Below are 18,543 nucleotides of genomic sequence, written 5' to 3'. Positions count from 1 at the left end.
TCCCTTCCAACCCAACCATCCTATGGCTCTATGATCTTGTAGGTCCCTTCCAACCTGACAATTCTGTGTTTCTATGATTACTGACATTAGCTTGCATTAACCCACATAGAGCATCAGGTCTCAGGCATTTAGTTCTCACAGAGGTGAATATGAAACTTGACTGCATTCCCATGATTTTCCTTGTGAGCTGTCACAGAGCACGCAATATATTTTTCTGTTTCTCTATTTCTTGTCATTTTGAAGTACAGATACACTGCAAACCCAAGATAACTGTTAAATCCAAACAAAAGCATGGGATGGAGAATTTCAGTATTAATTTTGAAGGAGGAAAAACAGTTTGAACACTCCAGTATTTCCCACTTACTGTTTCTGTACGAAGGGCTGGAACTGGATGATCTTTAAGGTCCCTTCCAGCTTATGTCCTTCTACAGCTCTATAGCCATTATAGAACTACACAAAGATAACCAGTACATTTATGGGCTTAGCAAACATTGTACATTTGTAATTCTCCTCTAAGAGATCATCTGTGGACAGTTCTTGAAGTGTTTCATCTGAAAGCTCAAGTAAGGCATCCATGCACAGTGTTAACAACGGGGAATGTCCCTGGGGTTTTCCCTACCCTGACTTCTGTGGCCTTTCTGTGTCGTGCAGCCTGGAGCTTAGAGGCATGGAAATGTGGAGCATCCCTCCCCAGCCCTTCATTCAAACCGTGTAGGAGTGGAATCAGCTTTTGCCTGAAATCCTGTTGATATTAAGTTGAATTTTAAGGTCTAGTGAATTTTCTGCTCTCAGTGAAGTTGACAAATGAAACTTTCATTCTTATCTCTGCTTTAATACACATTTGGCCAAGGTCCTATCTGTGTTCAAGGATTCACCTTCTAGACTTAGCACATGAGCAAAATAAACCTATTTATTTCATGCTTTTTGCTGTCAGACTCTTTGAAGAGGCAGTCAGTGAGCTGCTGGCTGTGACAGAACCTGTCTGTTTCCAGGTCACAGATGCAAAGAGCCCGGATAAGAGGACCTCGCTCTCAAAGCCTCCATCATCTGCTGCTCCTCGTGCTGCTGCCCGGAGCACCGCTGCCACTCCTCGGACAACAGCCACCTCCCCTGTGACTGCAGCTGCTGGGGCGAAGAGCACCACTGCCTCCCCACCCAAGAGGCCAACATGTAAGCATGCCCTCCTTTGTTTCCAGCAGGTCTCTTTCTATCCAACTGCTGGTTTTTGGTTGAGTAGCACCAGCAGTTCACGCAAAGGGATGTGTCCATCGTGTCGCTGTGTTCAGTAGTCGTTGTGTGGTCATCACCCTGTGACTCCCAGTTGATTAAAATTAGTCTCTTAATAAGCAAGCAAGGTTGATTCGTGGTTAATGCAACTACTGAGCATGTTTGATTTATGAGTGAGGACTCAGCTGCTGTCTGGTCTGTCTCCAGCTGGAGTCTGGTGGCTTTTCCCCTTGACCAATGCTTGGAGAGCTTGCAGATCACATCAGCTTCACCCAAAACCTGTGTCCACCCAGGGCACTGCTGCCACGAGGGAACTTCCCCTGAGTTTAACGCAGCCAACACAGCAGCACGTTGGCCTCCTGAAAGCATTATTTTCACCCATCTCAGTAGTTTGAGAGATTGAACTTCAGATGAAAAGGTATTGCAATGTTCTCACGTGGTTGGACCTCATCATCACTTATCAGAATGCCGTGGAATCATAGGATGCCTTGGGTTGGTTCCAACCTGAGATTAGCCAGTGAACTTTTAAAAACCAATGCACATTAGCTGCTTTGCTCTATGAGTCCCAGAGCACGAATTCATAACCTGCATTTCCTGTAGGAGTAATGGTGTTATAACTGTGCTGAAATGTATTACACTAGATGTGCATCCCACGCTTTTTTTTGCTCAGGGGGAAAGTGTAATTAATCCTGTGCAGAGGAAGTGTTGCACTTTGCAAGAGCTGTGTGCCATAACTCATCCTGTGGACGTTCTGTTAGAATTCCTTTTGTTTGCTCTGTTATGCAAACTGCAGCATAGAATGCTTGACACATTTTAATGAGTTCAGCTGAGTTAATTCCTCCTTCCAAAACTGAGATGCAAACAAAGGAGAAGTGTCATCTGCTGACATCTGAAAGGAGATGGAGGCACTGATGCAGAGACAGAGGGAAGCTGTTCCAAGTGACAAGATGTGCAGTGGAAGGGGCTCCTGTGCTATTGAGGGTGTGGGACATGGCCAGTGTACAGAGGGGAAAGCGGGACGGTGGTGGAGACGTGAGGGCAGCTGGAGGGGCTCCACCAGGAACTGAAGCTGTCCTGGGTCTGGAATGCAGAAGGGAGGCAGGGTTGGTGGAAGAGCCCCATCCCTGGAGGTGCTCGAGGCCAGGTTGCATGGGGCCCTGGGCTGCTCCTCTGCTGTTTGGCTCGAGGTTGGCAGCCCTGCCTGCAGCCTTGGGTTGGAAGAAGGGGGTCTTTGAGGTCCCTTCCAACCCAGCCACCCTGTGACCCTACGAAAGAAGGAAGGCTTCTTTTGGAAGGGGACAGAGCGATGGTGCAGTGAAGGGTGAATGGTGCTGTGAAGCCTTGAGCCACTGCAGCTCAGGCAGAGCAGATGCAGCTCCAGCAGGGTCCAGTGGAGAGGATGGAGAGCTGGCTGTCATCACAGCGTAGCATTAAGCCAGAGAGTAACTTGCTGGCTGAAGATGACATTTCAGAAGGACATCTGCTCTTGATTTTCACACCTTAGAAGCCACATCCCAGCTTGCCCAAATGTTTTATCATTCTCACTGTATGAACGTGTGGATGGTGGCTTCTTTGGAAGTTGCATGGCATCGCTTTGGGTGCTGGCAGTCAGTCTCCTACCAGAGAAGAGGTCTGAGTTCTGTTCAGTGCTTGGCCCACCATTACAGACCATTTTCCCACTACTGGGTTTTCAGCATCACGTGCTGCTGATGTGAGTGGGCTTCCAGCACCTGGTCCTTGCTGACAGGAGCAGAAATAATCACAGCTCTTTATGTGTTTGCTCCTCACACCTTTATACTGGGCTGCCCCTGCCCTGCTGCCAGCAATCCTAGTCCTGGGGTCTGGAAGAGGGAGATGCATTTGGTTCAAGAGGACCTTGTTATGTGATTGGCTTTAATTAGCTATCTGTCCTCAAGGCCTTATTAAATTATTCTGGTGTGTTTCATCTCATTAGCTTGTGTCTTATCTGTGGTGTTTAACTGAGAGTTTTTAGCAAAGTCTGGATGGAGCGATCAGGATGACCTGACCTGTCATTACCTGCCCCTTTTTTCTGTGCTGATGTGCCATGAAATTCCCCCCCAGCCCCTGGAGAGTACCAAAAAACCTAAGACTGTTACAGGAAATGAAGCATTATCATTATCAACTCCTTCAAATAAGGTTCTGTTTGTGTATTTCAGTCCATTTTTACCTTGATGGTAAAAAAATGTGCATGGTTTTGTTCTGCTTTGAGAAAAGATGTGTTCCTGGTTTAGTGACCTCTGCCTGGGTGGGATGGAATCAGGTCAGCATCGCTGGGCTTTGCCCAAAGGCACATTTTCACTTTAGTGATTGATTTTATTTTTATGCAGTTATAACAGGCACCAAAATGTGCAATAACCTCTGTGCAAGGAAATTGGCATTGGTTAACATTGATCCACCAGTGACACCAAGGTTATGGGTGGACAAGCGTTTGTTTTTGCTGTTAGTTAAAGAAAGGCTTTTGAAAGCAATGAAACTGGGGTAATGTTGGAGTGAGTGCCATCAGATTCTGGAAGTTATTTTAAGAATAGAAGCAGTGTGTGGTGACCTGTGGGGGAGGCTGTGCTGCTCACCTGCACTCGTTGGCTTTCCCCACTGAAGTATCATAGAATCATAGATTCATAGAATGGCCTGGGTTGCAAAGGAGCACGATGCTCATCTGCTCCAACCCCTGCTGTGTGCAGGTCACCAACCAGCAGCCCAGGCTGCCCAGAGCCACATCCAGCCTGGCCTTGAATGCCTGCAGGGATGGGGCATCCACAGCCTCCTTGGGCAACCTGTTCCAGTGCCTCACCACCCTCTGGGGGAAAAACTTCCTCCTCATATCCAACCTAAACCTCCCCTGTCTCAGTTTAAGACCATTCCCCCTTGTCCTATCAGTGCTAACCACACGTTCTGCCTTGGGCAGCCATCAAGACCGATGCAAAGCCTGCAGATGCCAAGAAGGCCACAGCGAAGTCCCCGTCAGGTAACTCTGCTGTTTCCATCTACTCGAATCCTTTGTTTGCAGCCGCTCTGTGCCTTTGTGGCCGTGCCATCTGACCCCCCCTCCTTCCCCATCATCCCTCCGATGTCCCTGTGCTCATTGCAGCAGACCTGGCCCGCCCTAAGAGCGCTGCTGGAAGCACTGTCAAGAGCAGTTCCACCACCACCACCACCACCACCAGCACCACCAGCACCACAGCCGTGCCCGGCGCCGCCGCCAGCCGCCCCAAACCCAAACCTGCAGCAGCCAAACCCACTGCCGCCTCCAGCGCCACTGCGGATGCAAAGAAACCACCTGCAAAGGCTGCAACCAAACCCAGCGCTGCCCCCAAAGCGCTGCGCCCCACCAGCAGTGCTGCTGCTCCAGACCTGAAAAACGTCCGTTCCAAAATCGGCTCGACGGATAACATCAAGCACCAGCCTGGAGGAGGAAAGGTACGTTTCTTCCGACTTGAGAACTGTGTGCTCTCTGAAACTGGAGCTCTGAAGCATTTCTGGGTGCTCGTTGCTGGTGTTGGTGGCTGTATCCTCGCTGCTCTTCTCGTGTTTTTGCCCTGCAGAGCTCCTCTTTGGGTTCTTGGTTTGTGCACAAGGCATTAACAAAGCAGTGAGAGTGGTGTACAGAAGGAATCCACCAGAAAAGCCTTCCTGGCACACGTACAGGAATTCACAGTGTTGTGGTTCCGTGTTTGCTGTACATCCTGACAGAAAGTAGTTGGTTTGCGGAGCTTCAACCTTGTCTGTGTTCCAAAATGTTGCCTTTGGAAAGAGGATTTGAGTCTGCCGGGTGGTACAGGGGTGAAGTAACGCGCTGTGATGCAGGAAATCTGGATTCAGGAGCAAGACCCACAGATCCTTCCCCAGGTGTAGGAGCAGGGACCGTGGTCAACGTGTCGGACCTAAAGCTGAAGTTAATCTGCATCTATTGCTCTTAGGTAGAACCACAGAATCATTATGGTTGGAAAAGACCTGTAAGGTCATCAGGTCCAGCCATCAACCCATGCCCACTAAGCCATGTCCCTAAAGGTGGGGACTTCCAGCTTTCCCAGTGAAGGACACCTGTACCCACAGCAATTCAAGGAACGTGCTGTGAGCTCTGTTGGCAGAGCTTTTGGGGTCCCACCAGCATGGTCACTGGTTAAGGATGGGATGCAAGTTCTCCATGTGCAGCTGCAGCCCACAAGGTCATAGAATCATGGAGTAGTGAAGGTTGGAAAAGATCACCAGGCCCAAGCATCAACCCTTCCCACCATGACCCCAAGTGCCACTTCTGCCCTTTGGATGATTTATGGTGGCCACAATAAAAGAAGTGTTGGATGAGCTGTAGGGAGAAGTGCGTGCACAGATAACACTTGAGGCTCTCCATCAGTAATGGGCTTAAATTGCATTTTCACTGCCATGTCAATGGTGCAGGTTTGGGGATGTGCCTGTAGCCCTCTTGTAATCGTTTTGTGGATATCCTTCATGCTAAAATCCTTATTGGATGTTGTCCAGCAGGTACAGCCATCACTGCCCAGCAGAACGAGTCAGCAGCTTGCCTATAGTCAGAGGGCTTCAGATTCCACAAAGTGGAGCAAATTCACCCACTTACCTTTGCTGCAGCTCTGCTGGAATGAATGCCCAACCCACAGCTTCCACCTGACGCCAAGGGAGCGCAGTTGGTGCTGGGAGCCCAAATCTCATCTTTGGCACATGGAAGTCAGGGTGTTCTTTTGTGGGGTTGTGTGCCACAGGGAGCATCCAAGTGTGCATGGAATTAGCCTGCAGTTATGAGTGGGCTGTGCTCTATCACAGCGTGGTCCCCTGGGCTTGGAGGTGTGGGAGATAAACGTTCGCTCCCCAAAACAGTTTCTGGAAGTGACAGCAAGAAGAACTGCAGAACTTTGAGGCGAGCAGAATTGAGACCCTTCCCAGCACAACACACTGCAAATTGAAACCAAACTGATGTTCAGAAATGCTCCTGGTATCTGCTCAGAAAGGACACGTATGGCTGCTCTGTGGTTTAGACCATGGTGGGGTCTGGAGGTTGCAGTGCTCTGTGCCTTGCAGGGTTACTGTGTCGGTTCAAGGGATGTGTTTTCACATTCTGTTTGACTGCCCTTTACTTTGTTGCCGTTTTCATAGAGGTGCTACATTTGATTTTGAGGAAAGCTGTCTTTTTTGTACCCTTCCTTATGCTGGATGCTTCCAGGGCATCAAAACGCCTCAGTGCTGAGTGCTGAGGCTTTGCTTCCTGGTGGGTCGGGGAAGGCAGGATCCCTGCTGACAAACTGCTCTGCTCACCTGGATCCAGAGCAGCAGACGAGTGGATATTCTCAGGCAGTTGGTGTATTTTTCTATTATTGTACCTTTTTATTCCATCTTCTGTTTAATGGGATTAGCTACAATCACCTGGGTTAAGCTGCAAAATTACATCAGCTCTTCATTCCCAAGCCTGAGTCCAGGCAGTGTGGGGCTGAAAAACCCGAATGGGAGCGCAGCTGTGCATGGGGGTGGAAGCTCCAAGCAAAGCAGATGTGCCAGCAGTGTGTATCCCCCAGGTCTGCACGGTGCCCTCCATGGGAAGGAGGTGGTCCTGTGCTGCTGTTGGCTTAACCCAAGGTTGGGGTCGGTGCTTTCAGTGTGTGATGGTGCCCTCTTGGACTCCCGGCCACGGTGCTGGGCCCCAGCTGTGTTGCTCAGGTCTCTGGGGTTGGCAGCTGTGCTGTGTGGATGGGGAGCTGGGATTCCCGTGCCTTCCTGCCCGTGCCTTTGCTGTTGCTGGTTGAAACCATCCATTTGTCTCCATCTAGGGGAAGGTAGAGAAAAAGCCAGAATCAACCGCTGCTGCCCGAAAGTCTGAGCCCAATGCGGTCCCTAAAATGGCTCCAACTAAAACAACCGTAACAAAAGAGGGTGTCCCCAAACAGCCCAATGGGAAAGTGAGTTCCTTTCAGACTTTTCTCTGTGGGAGATGAAGGCCAACATTTCCATTTTGAGTCACTTTCCCTTCTCTTCAGCTCTCCTGCTTTCTCCTGTCAGTGTCACTGTCCCTTGCACAACACTTCTCCGGCTCTTCCCTGGGATGTGCTCAGTAAAACACGTGGAGATCACGGTGGTAATGATGCCTCTGCATTCCGTGAGCATTTTCCAAGCAGAGTTCTCCATTTGCACTTGTAGCCTTAATTTTGAGTCGGAAGAGCCTCAGCACCACTTTTCCCTTAAGGCCACTTTTCCTACACGGCGCTCATTTGGAACCAGGGCGAGAGCTGCAGCTCAGTGCCGTGCATCGCTGTGGATGTTGCAGAGCATGAAGGGCTCTTCCCTCCAGTGTTCCCATCCACCTCCTGGGAGCAGCCTGGTGTGTTGGGCAGCCACCGCTGCCCCAGCTCAGATGGATTCAGGGAGAGCCTGTAAGGAGCAGCCAGGGTTTGTGCTCCGTGGAAGGCAGTAAACCTACATGAGCTCAATGGCCAAAGTGCATTTTTCAGACAGGGTTGCACTGAATCCAGTCTTTCTGAACGGGACGAGTTGCTGGTGGAAACCTGTTACAGTGAGAGTGTTCCGGTGCTTCCTTTTGTGCTTTGGGTTCATCACCTCTTTCCAGCAAGTGCTTGGGGTTCAGCTTTTGCCACGGGGAGCGCTGCTCGCTGTCACTAACCCTACAGACACGTGGATCTGGCGCTCTGACTCAGTTAATTAACCCCTGGGAATCAAAGGCAGCCCGTGTATGCACTGCTTTGGGATTTGGTAAAAAATAAAAATAAAAAATAAGAATAAACAGTCCTGATAGTTTAAGGGGAAACAGTGCATCTCTTTAATGACCGTAAGGCTTGTCAGATCAACGGGAAGGAGGTTGTGCAGCCTTCAGTGGGATGTGGGGTCTCTCAGCCCAGGCTTTATGCCCACGGCTGCTGGAGGACATCCCCAGCCCTGCAGGCAGGAGTGTGAGCACAGCCCCGCTCCGCTCTGCTGGACACGGCAGCCCATGGCTCCCCTGGGCGACCTTTGAGGCCCTTCCACCCCCACCTCCTCGGGCAGTGCCACGCTCTCACACTAACACTGTGCAGCTCTTGTTCCATCCACGTCTTCACTTCTCTCTCGCTCTCCTCTCCGTTGCTTCCATCCCCTGTTTCTGCAGTTGCTGTGAGTTTAACACAGCCCCGTGTTTGTCGCCGTTCGGAGCATCCTCTCCAGCCACAACGCTAACCGGTCCTCTCCCTTGTGTTGTTTTCCATTCTGTAACATTCCAGGTCCAGATAGTCTCCAAAAAAGCGAACTACAGCCATGTTCAGTCCAAGTGTGGTTCCAAGGACAATATTAAGCATGTCCCTGGAGGTGGGAATGTAAGTATGGACTCTGGGCAAGCTGTCTTTCTACTAACTCCTGCTCGTGTACTGTGTTGTTGTGTGTCGGTCCATGGATGCTCTGTTCCTGCAGAACGGTGTGGCAGAATTTCAGGGCTCGTGCAAACAGCGTGGGCTGGAGACCCGCATTGGCCATGGGTGCTGCTGTGGGTGGGTGCTGCTGCAGGCTGACAGCTGCAGCTCCTGACCTCTTTCTCGCCTCGTTTACGCGGTATTAATTGAGCAAATGGAGATGTGCTCAATGCTGACCCCGGGAGTTGGTGCACTGTGGATTCCCTCTGCAGTCAGTGGAGGCCCATCAGTCCCCGGCCTGCTTCTGCTGTCTGATGTGAGATGAGATGAGGTGTGCTGAGTCAGATTCGTTTCCCTCTGTGTCTCACAAGAAAGGAGACTTCAGCAGAGGAGGGGAAGGCTGGGAGTCAGCCTTGGAGCTGCAATTAGCTTCTGAAAGCAGAGGCTGCTGTAAAAGCTGCTGGTGTCTCTGGCAGCAGAGCTGAGCTTGTTGAGTGCAGAGCTCACCTGGTGGTGTCCATGTGCTTGGTTTGCTGGGCTGTATCCTGAAAGCATCTGGCAAAAGAAGACAAGGTAACTACAAAACTACACAGGTGCTAAATCATAGACTCATAGAACGGCCTGGGTTGCAAAGGAGCACAGTGCTCACCTCATTCCAACCCCTGCTGTGTGCAGGTCACCAACCAGCAGCCCAGGCTGCCCAGAGCCGCATCCAGCCTGGCCTCGAATGCCTGCAGGGATGTGGTGGTAGCCTGGCAGACAGGCAGTGCTGACCTGCTGTACTCATTTTGGTGGTTTTGGTGGATGGTTCCAAAAAGACACCGAAGTGTTGAGCACAAAGGTCTCTCTCTGTTGGTGTGTATGGATGCTGGGCTGAGGAGCAGTGCCAGCACATCCCGTGGCGCCCGGTGGCTGTGGAACTGCAGGTGTCTCTGCGTTGTGTTGGCACTCAGTGCTGGGTTCTGTTGGACACCAGGCTCAGCAGTCCCAGCCCTGAGGTTGGTGCTGACGCCGCTGCTTCAGGGAGCACAGTGTGTGTGGATGGGGCTGAGCACTGCTGCAGCACCAGTTAGAATCACAGAAAGGAGCACGATGCTCATCCATCTCCAACCCCCTGCTGTGTGCAGGTTGCCAACCAGCAGCCCAGGCTGCCCAGAGCCACATCCAGCCTGGCCTTGAATGCCTGCAGGGATTCCTTCCTGTTTCCATCACATCTGACAGAAATACAGCAACACAAGGATGAATTTCCTGGGCAGAGCCTTTCTTATGCTCTGCTTTAGTGTTTTTCCCCCTCCTCCTTTTAAGGAAAGCAACAGTAAAGGCAGAGATTTTCCACCATGCAGGTAGAGTGGGTATTGCTGCAGGTTTAATCAGATGATTTGGAGTTTGCACGTTGTTTCCCTACCCTTTGGCTGTAGCTCCAGAGCTGGATGAGGTGATGGTCAGAGATGGAAAACGTACCAAGAGATGAGGGTCACCTTCCTACCAGAACCTCTGCACGGAGCACTGGAGGCTCAGCTGTACTTGGCAGTGGGCTCTGAGTGTTTGGCTCTGCAGGTGCCAGCCCTGCTCTTCTCCCATTGTGATCTGAACGCAGCGACTCGTGTTAGAGTTGTTACACTTCCACTGAGGTAGAACTGTTTGGATCCCCAGGAGATGGCAGATGACTGCATGGAATGAAAGACATAGGGGCTGACTTTGGAGCAGGGGGGCCTTTCACCCACCTGGAGCTGCAGGGAGGAGCCTTAAGCCACATGCAGGGCTACCAACCTCCACGTTTAATGCTAAACCAGGCTGCCCAGGGCCCCATCAACCTGGCCTTGAACACCTCCAAGGATGGGGCATCCACAACCTCTCTGGGCAGCCTGTTCCCATGAACCCATGGTCAGAGAAGAGATGTTTTTAAAGCAGAAGGACCCCAAACCAGTGACTCCTCACCTGCACCACTGTGCTAACAGAGAGAAGATGCTTTGCCCCAAATTCAAACCGATGTCTGTAAGAGCTGTGTTGGAACATTTGGCTCATTATTGGTTTTGAAGATGGTTTGCTGAGCATGAATGTGTCACGATCTTATGGTTGCATCACCTCGATGTTTTTTTCCTGAGAGATTTTCTCTGCCGGTCTCAGATCCCTGATAGAGTGAGGTTCAGCAGTGATGGGAAGCAGCTCCCCCGCACTGCTTGTCTCTGAGGGCAGCTTGTTCTCTCCAGCTGTTCCATCTGGGCACGATCATTGAACCGCAGAACCATTGCAGTTGGAGAAGCTGAGATCGCTGAGCAGACGGGATGGGGGACGTGGCAATGAGAGCAGCTCCTCTCTGTCCCTCTGCCACGGATGTGCCATGAGCACAAAGCATTGCTGGTTCTTGTCCATGTGTCAGCTTTGACCTGCCTTCAGTTTCTCTCTGCTCACATTAACTGCTCCGGGTTGGTGCAGGTCTACAGGTGATGCCAAAGCGTGGGGCGTTCAGTGGCTGGGAGGTTGGGGGTGGGTAAAGAACCCAGGGCAAAGGGGTGTGGGTTCAGGAGGTGCCAGGACCCGATGGGGGGAGGTGCGTTGGCCTCCAGGTGCCCAGGAGTGGTTCTTCGTGTTCAGTTCTTTCTTTCTGTCTCTCCAGGTGCAGATCCAGAACAAGAAAGTGGACCTCTCCAAAGTGTCCTCCAAGTGCGGCTCGAAAGCAAATATTAAGCATAAGCCAGGTGGGGATTTTACCTTTTCCTCATCGTTTGTCTGCAGAAGGTGAAGTCGTTTATGCATTGCCCTGCAGTACCGAAGTAGTTCAGGGGCTTTGTTGCTCCCAGGCCGTATTTCCAGAAGGGCTGCCTGGGTTCGTAGTGGTTTTGAGTGCAGAGGAGGGATGGGAGATGCCTTACCCTGGAGGTAACCCACTGAAGTGCTTGGATAGGCACCGTGGCTGCTTCTGGGGCGTGGAAGCTTTATTCACACTCAGATTGCTCCAGGGCTGTGCTGGGGAAGGAGCCATGGGAGGATGAGTGCCCTCTGTGCAGGTGGTAGAGCAGCTACGAGGGAAGTGTCAGCCTCCAGCTCAGCAGAGCTCCTGATTTATTTGGGCTCTTCGGTGCCATGTTATGAGATGGGGGTGCAGGAACTGTTTGTTCCCCACTGAGAGCACAGTGACAGCCTCCAGGCACCACGGCTGGCAGCACACTGTGTCTCTGTAGCATCCTGAAGCGTGGCCAGCATGCCGCCTTGTGCTGCTATGGCTCTGTGTGGGGGCAGCTACTGCACGGAGGACTGATGGCAACGGCACATCCGTGTGTGAGGGATGAATCTCAGTGACCAGAGCTGGAAGCCATGATCACACACTTGTGTCTGTGTGCTCCTGGTGTTTCCTTGGCCCTCTCTGCCATCACGATGGGTTGAAAGCAGTTCAGCCGTACGCACAGAGCTCCACAGTTGAACACATCACAGCTCCCGCGTTGAGAATGTGGGGCCTCCAATGTGACCCCTGCTTGTTCAGCCATCTCACGATGAGCTCTGTGCAACAATGCTGCCCTTGTCCTGGGGTGAAGGCAGAGTGATCCATCCAGAGCTCTCTGCTGTCAGAGGTTCTCACTGGTTTGCTCGGTTGGCTCCCACTGTTGGCCACACCAAGGTGGTGCCAATGGGGGAACTGCAGCCACCCATGTTGCTGAAGGGCTGTGGTTGTTTCCTGACCTTCAGTGCCCATCCATCTCCACGTGTGCCCTCAGTGTCCCCTCCATTTCCACCTCCTGCCATGGTGACTCGTGGCTCTGTGTGTCGCTCACAGCGGTGGGGTGGGAATGGGAATGCACAGGGAGAATTTGGGAACCAATCTTAGGCATATTTGCAGCCACCGGATTCTGTGGCATCGTTGCCTGTATTTCTGTTGTGGGCACTTCCACAGTTGGACTTCATGTTTGCATGATGGGATGCTGGGGGTTCCTCTGCGGGTCGGGAGGGGACAGTTTGGGTAGAACCATTCAGAGCCCCCCATGAATTCACTGCTCCTCCATCTTGTCCTAGGGGGAGGAGATGTCAAAATCGAGAATCAGAAGCTGAACTTCAAGGAGAAGGCCCAAGCCAAAGTGGGTTCTCTGGACAACGTGGGACACTTGCCAGCAGGAGGAACAGTGAAGGTGAGTGCGGCGAGCTCTGGTACATCGGCGTGGGGATGACATTTGGATCTTCTCCTTCTCCTGCTGTTATTGCAGCCCAGCCTCTCCACCCCGGCCTTTTATAGCCACCTCTTTCCGTAGCCCGCTGTGAGCCCCAGCAGTATGACTCACAGAGAAGAGCTGTGAACACACTGGCAGCCTGAATGGGTCCCTGCTGTGTGTTACGTGCAGGGCTCGAGCTGCCCCATCACATCCCTCCCCCAGGACCCTTAGCGCAGGGTGTGCTCTGAGCTGTGGGACGTCAGAGGAGCTGTGCAGGACTTCCTCCCCTTCTCCTTTTGCTCCCCAGTGGAACTGCTGAGACCCCAGCTGCTATTGCTGGGAAATGGCACCAGCAGCCCATCCCACAGCTCAGCCCGAAGGCCCTTTGACTGAGGATTTGTGCAGTGTTGCTGTGACTCACAGCTTCTCCCCATGAAAGCAGAACTCAAACTGCCCCCATCCTGAGCTCTGCAAATTGACATCTTCCTTGGGGAGGGGAGGACCAAGCTGTGGGCTTCTGTGTCCCAGAGTGCTTGGAGTGGTGCTGGGAACTGCAGCCTCGTACGTCCACTTGTGCTGCAGCTTCTTTGCCAAATGCTGCTTCTGAATGGCAAAGCTGGGACCTGGCTGTGCCCCCAGCAGGAGGGGGGAGCCCTGGGAGCACCGAGCCCTGCGCTCATCCCAGCATCGCTCCGTGGAGCACCGGTGGGTGGTGGAGGGACCTCAGGCGCTGCTGGGTTGGGCTGTGGGGGTGAATGCTGTTCCAAGAGCTGATGCTGCCCTGGAGGGCAGGGAGCAGTGCTGCACTGAGCCCCATTAACACATGGCAAGAGGTGACTGCTGGGACGCGCCGGGACTCTCCCATCTCCAGTCCTTTGTGGAACCCTCAGACTGACAGAATGGGCTCAGCAAAAAGCTGAAAGCTGCTCTGGGAGAACTGCTGCGTTGGTTGGGACAGAGACCTCAGAGCAGTGATGCATGACTGCTCCCCTTTGTTGGGGTCCCTACCCATATGCTGTTTGCTGCCTGTCAAATCTTAGCTGGTCTGCATTAGTCTCTTTTTTCCCAGTCCCCATTGGAGCTGTGGGTGCCCTGGAGGTGCCCGAGGCCATGGCTGAGCCCTGGGCATCCTGAGCCCTTGGGATGGGGCTGGGGGGTCGCTACCAAACCAGCCATGCTGTGAGTCCGTGGCTCAGTGATCTTTAAGGACCCTTCTAGTACAGCCATCCCATGGTTCTGTGATACAGAAGGTCATGGCCATGCTTTAGTTAGTAAGCAGGTACAGCAGCAGTCCTTGTTCCCCATGGAGGGGCTTTATAGGGCAGGGGCACAGAATAAGAGCAGAGCTGCTGTGAACTGGACGCCAGCAGAAGCTGGTGACTGCAGGTGGGATTTGGAGCAGAGCAGGACAGGGGCTTCTCTAAAGGCTGCCTTCCTGGGCCCAGTTCTTGTAGTCCAGCATCAAAGCTTGGCTATCCAGGTTGGGGATCCACTGCGTTTCCTTTAGGTCTGGTGTATGAATGCATCCAAGAGAGCTGGTGGAAGCCCCTTCATTGCAGGCACCCGAGGTCAGGGGATGGGCTCTGAGCACCCGCTGGGTTGCAGGGAGTTGGGTTAGGGGACCTTCAAGGTCCCTTCCAACTCAAACCTTCCTGTGAGTCCACGGGAGGGGTCGGCTCCACGGAGCTGCACTCATCAGCTCGGCTCTGGGCACGCAGAGCTCTGCCCTCCATCCCGGCTCTGAGGGGGCGCTGAGCCCACAGGGGAGGGCGGAGGGGCTCAGACGTCACCCCCCCGGCGCCCCATCTCCTATTGACCGCTCCTGTCGTCCTCCCCACCCCATTGTTGTCTCCTTGTAGGCTGAGGGCAGCGCGGAGCCAGAGCAGCTCCCGCCAGCCCCTCAGAACGGAGAGGTGCGAGCGGCGCAGGCAGGCAGCGCCCTGCAGGAGAATGGCGTAGGGCCGGCGGTGCCCACTGCCCTGAGCGGTGGTGACCAAAGGGAAATTCAGAGCTTCGAGACTCAGATACAAGAAACAAGTAAGTGCCCGCGCTTCTCATCACGCTGCCGGGGGGTGGGAGAGCACCGGTCGCACCCCGCTGTCCTCCGAGCGTGGAACTGTTTGTAGCGACGGCCGTAGGGCTCCTGCTGTTGTTTTAACTCGGAAAATTGCCTTTTATCTTCCAGGCATCTAACGATGACATTCTGCTATCGTCTCCCGTCCCCTTCTCCCCCTTCTCTCCTCTCCCCTTCCCTCGCCCCCCTCCCCGCCCTTTGTCGCTGCAGATTGAATCCCACAGGCTGACGTTCCGTGAGAAGGCGAAGGCGCGCACCGACCACGGAGCGGACATCGTCGTCGCCTCCAAACCCCCCACCCTCCCCAGCAGCACCTCTGCCAGCGACAGCCCAGCCTCCCCGGCACCGCCGCAGCCGCCGGCTCTCCCCGCCGCGCTCCCGCAGCAAGGCTTGTGACCCCCCGCCCCGTAACGCAGCTTGGCTCTCTTCACGCGGCCTCCGGCTTCACGCGGGACGGGGATTTGCCCAGCGGCCCCCTCCCTTTGGCTTTGGGGGTTTGGGGGTCGGTGCTGTGCTGTCCTGGGGGCTCCGGGGGGAGCGCGGCGGCGGCCGGGCCGAGTTAATAGGGATAAGCTGTGATTTCTTTCTTTTTAAGAGAACCCCCTTTTCCTCCTCGCTGCTTCGTTCCCTGACCCCATTGACGCTGTTACCACACACATTAGGGCTGTTTTAACTGTTGACTTTTACCTTTTATTCTTTGTGACGACGTGTTGATGATGATTTATCGTGCTACAAACCCACACCGAGGTTCCTTTCCTCTTTCCTTAACCATAGCAGAGTAGGGACATTAACCGCTGCTGCAGTGCTGCTTCTTACTGACATATCCAGCAGTCGTAACTTTTGTTGTTGGTTGGTTGTTTTGTTTTCTTTTTTTTTTTTAATATTTTAAAAACGATGGAGCAAATTCATGGGATTAAGCCATGTCCGAAAGCGAAAGGCGTAGGGATGTGTTGAAGGAAGGCTTCTTGGTGAGCAGCTCAGGCAGAGCTGTGTTGGCTGCAGCCGGACGCGTTGTGTTGGTGCCAACCCCGCTGTGCGGCGACGTTGGGTTGGCTGTCGGTTGGATTTTGGCTGGTTGTTGGGTGTTGGTTGGCTGTTGGCTTTTGGTGGTTGGTTGGTTGTTGATTGCTGGTTGGCTGTTGGTTGGATGTTTGTGGGTTGGCTGTTGGCTTTGGTTGTTGGTTGGTCGTTGGTTGGATTTTGGCTGTTGGTTGGCTTTTGGCTGGTTGTTGGATGTCAGTTGGCTGTTGGTTGGCTGTTGGTTGCTGGCTGTTGGTTGGTGGTTGGCTGTTGGTTGTTGATTGCTGGTTGGCTGTTGGTTAGTTGTTGGTTGGTACAGCCCAACTCGGGCTCATTCTGGCTGGAGGCTGAGCACGGGCTGTGCAGCTCTGTGGGCTCCTGGGCAGCTCCATGGCTTTGGGGCAGCTCTGTGGATTTGAAGCAGCTCTGTGGGTTCTGGGAAACCCCGTGGTTGCAGGGCTTGGAATGGGGCCGGGAAGTGCAGAGGGTTTGTGGCTGTGGAGCCGGGGAGGTGAGCTGCTGCGTGAGGCCGGAGCTCCTCGTTCCGTGTTTGCAAATGACACTAAAAAAAAGATGAGATGTAAATAAAAGAAAAAGAAAAAAAAATAATAATAATAATAATAATAAAGCAGAAAAGCCGTTCTTGGGTCGTCGAAGTAATTTAAAGAGAAAAAAAAAAAAGCAAAAAAAAAGCAGAATAATGAAACACTGGGATCAAAGTCAATGGAGGGGAGCAGGCGCCGCCGGGGGCTGCGCGGAGGGGCGGAGGGAAGCTGATGGCTTCTCAGCTTTGTGGGAACGGTTCTTGGGGAAGCCGACAACGACACGATAACCCGGAATCTGTATTTACACACAAAGATTCTTATTGCACTTGTATTTTTTATATTAAAGTTTGCATGATTTCTAATAAAATGGCATTAAAATGTACTAGTTTGCATCCAAGTCGTCTGCTAGTTTCATAAGTGCTTTTTTTTTTTCCTCTGGATACAAATTGAAACGAGCAATGCAGATTTGCACCTGAGCGGGGCGGTTATATATACCTACAGCCCTGCTGCCTTCCTCCTCCTCCTCCTCCTCCTCCTCCTCCTCCTCCTCCTCTTCACCACCTCCCCCCTGTGCCCCCCCAGCTCCACTGAGCTCCTCCTGCCCCTCTGCCCCCCCCCGGCCTCCTGCACACCCCCCAGTATATATCACTGCCCCTCCGCTGACGCTTCCTTCTTTCCATTGCTAAATTCTGAACACCAGAGCTCCATCTCTGCAATCCATCAATACGTATTTTTTATTTCTATTTTTTTTTTTTTTTTTTTTTGAGTTTTTTTTCCAGCACTTTTGGAATAGGGCTGTTGGAAAGAGGGGGCTCAGGGCAGCTCAGCCCCTCCGCCTCACCTCCCAGAGCCGGACCGGAGCGCGTGTGGGGCCGGTGCTGCTCTGAGTCCCCATAGAGGCAGACGTGGCCCCGCTCAGCTCCAGCACTGCTGTAGGGAAGCGATGGCAACGCTGCACTTTATCTTTGCACTGCGTTGGGTCGCTGCTGAACCGCCGCAGCGCTGTGGGTCGCTGTGCTCACTGTGCGACGGCTGCGGTGCCGCTCGGGGCAGCGCTGATGTCGGGAGGCGGCTGCATGCAGTGCGTTGGGTTTTGGCCGTGCATGGAGGCTGCTGGGGGCAGAGCAGGACAGGGAGCGGTGCCTGGAGCTGCCCGAGGGCTTCTGGAACCAAAAGTCTTTTGGGGAGGGCAAAAAAAAATCATCCTGATTACTTTTAATGGAGTTGTGGTTCGACTTTGATGCAACGTGAATGTACGGCCGCGCGGTGCTGAGCGTGGGGCCCGGCGTCGGCTGCAGCGATGGCACAGCGCAGTGCTGGCGGTGGTGGAGATGCTGAGTGCAGGGATGCGCTCTGAGCGCTGTGCCCTGGGCTCGGGGTGGGAGCACGGAGGGGCTCAGAGCGGCCAAGCGGCTGTCGGCCCCCAGGGGCTGCCGTGTCATTGCCGGTGTGGTTACTATGGGCCTTTTTCTACTGTACAAGCAGTTTACTGTCCCGGCTGCGGACTGAATGTAGCGCGCTCTGCTGCCCCTGGGCTCCCCCTGGCTCTCAGTGGTGGCGTTTGGGCAGAATTTGTCAGCAGCAGCCCCCGGGTCTGGGCACAAAGCCCAGGGCACAGCGGAGGAGCGCTCCGTCCTTCACCCCATCCCCACCCGGCTTCCCCGCGGCGCTGCCCGTGCCATCCCTGCACACAGAGCCTCGCTGGCCGCCAGCTGGTGTCTGGGATCCATCAGACACGGGGCTCCTCCCGCATCTCCCGAGCGCTCAGCATCGCTCCGTCACCCCGGGACGTGGGGCAGGATGTGGGGCAGCGCACGCAGACGCATTCGGCCCCATGTGGGGCGAGCGCAGCACCAGGCTCCCGGCCCTGGGCAGTCATAGAAGCCCTCTGCCTCAGTTTCCCCACCCGTGGGGGGGACGATGCGTACCTCACTGTGAGGAGTGCGGGGAGCGTTGGCTACATGTGATGTTTCCTCATTATTTTGTGCTGTACGGAGGTTGTGCTGCAGCTCCAGGGTCGGAGCTGCACAGCAGTGGGGCAGAGGGTCGGGGTCCCCCCCTGGGGGCAGTGGGGCAGAGCTGCTCTGTACCCACGCAGGGCTTTGCGTGTCTGTCTCCTGAGCACCATTTCCTGATTTGATGTTGTGATTCTCTTCCTATTGTAAACGAGTTGA

General features: G+C 53.6%; 1 protein-coding gene across 4 annotated transcripts in view; it reads left to right on the top strand.

Moving 5' to 3' along the window:
* LOC122192300 overlaps positions 1–15,963 on the top strand; it is a 38,486-nt gene extending 22,523 nt beyond the window's left edge. The window contains exons 5-13 of one of the 4 annotated variants that reach the window (XM_042892828.1): positions 993–1,170; positions 4,154–4,213; positions 4,340–4,665; positions 7,023–7,151; positions 8,463–8,555; positions 11,206–11,287; positions 12,597–12,709; positions 14,590–14,767; positions 15,015–15,962. In XM_042892828.1, coding sequence (XP_042748762.1) covers positions 993–1,170; positions 4,154–4,213; positions 4,340–4,665; positions 7,023–7,151; positions 8,463–8,555; positions 11,206–11,287; positions 12,597–12,709; positions 14,590–14,767; positions 15,015–15,019 — 1,164 coding nt within the window. In that variant the 3' untranslated portion in view covers positions 15,020–15,962. Of the gene's footprint in view, positions 1–992; positions 1,171–4,153; positions 4,214–4,336; positions 4,666–7,022; positions 7,152–8,462; positions 8,556–11,205; positions 11,288–12,596; positions 12,710–14,589; positions 14,768–15,014 lie in introns of all 4 variants that reach the window. The other 3 variants (XM_042892827.1, XM_042892829.1, XM_042892830.1) reach the window with 3 other exon arrangements.
* Positions 15,964–18,543: the final 2,580 nt, after the last annotated feature.

This window comes from Lagopus leucura, unplaced genomic scaffold (genome assembly GCF_019238085.1).
Source record: "Lagopus leucura isolate 7727_CA_CO unplaced genomic scaffold, USGS_WTPT01 227-6_obj-0_obj, whole genome shotgun sequence".
Taxonomy (NCBI): domain Eukaryota; kingdom Metazoa; phylum Chordata; class Aves; order Galliformes; family Phasianidae; genus Lagopus; species Lagopus leucura.
The sequence above is the reverse complement of the archived record's forward strand: the minus strand, read 5'-3'. Positions and strand labels throughout refer to the sequence as shown.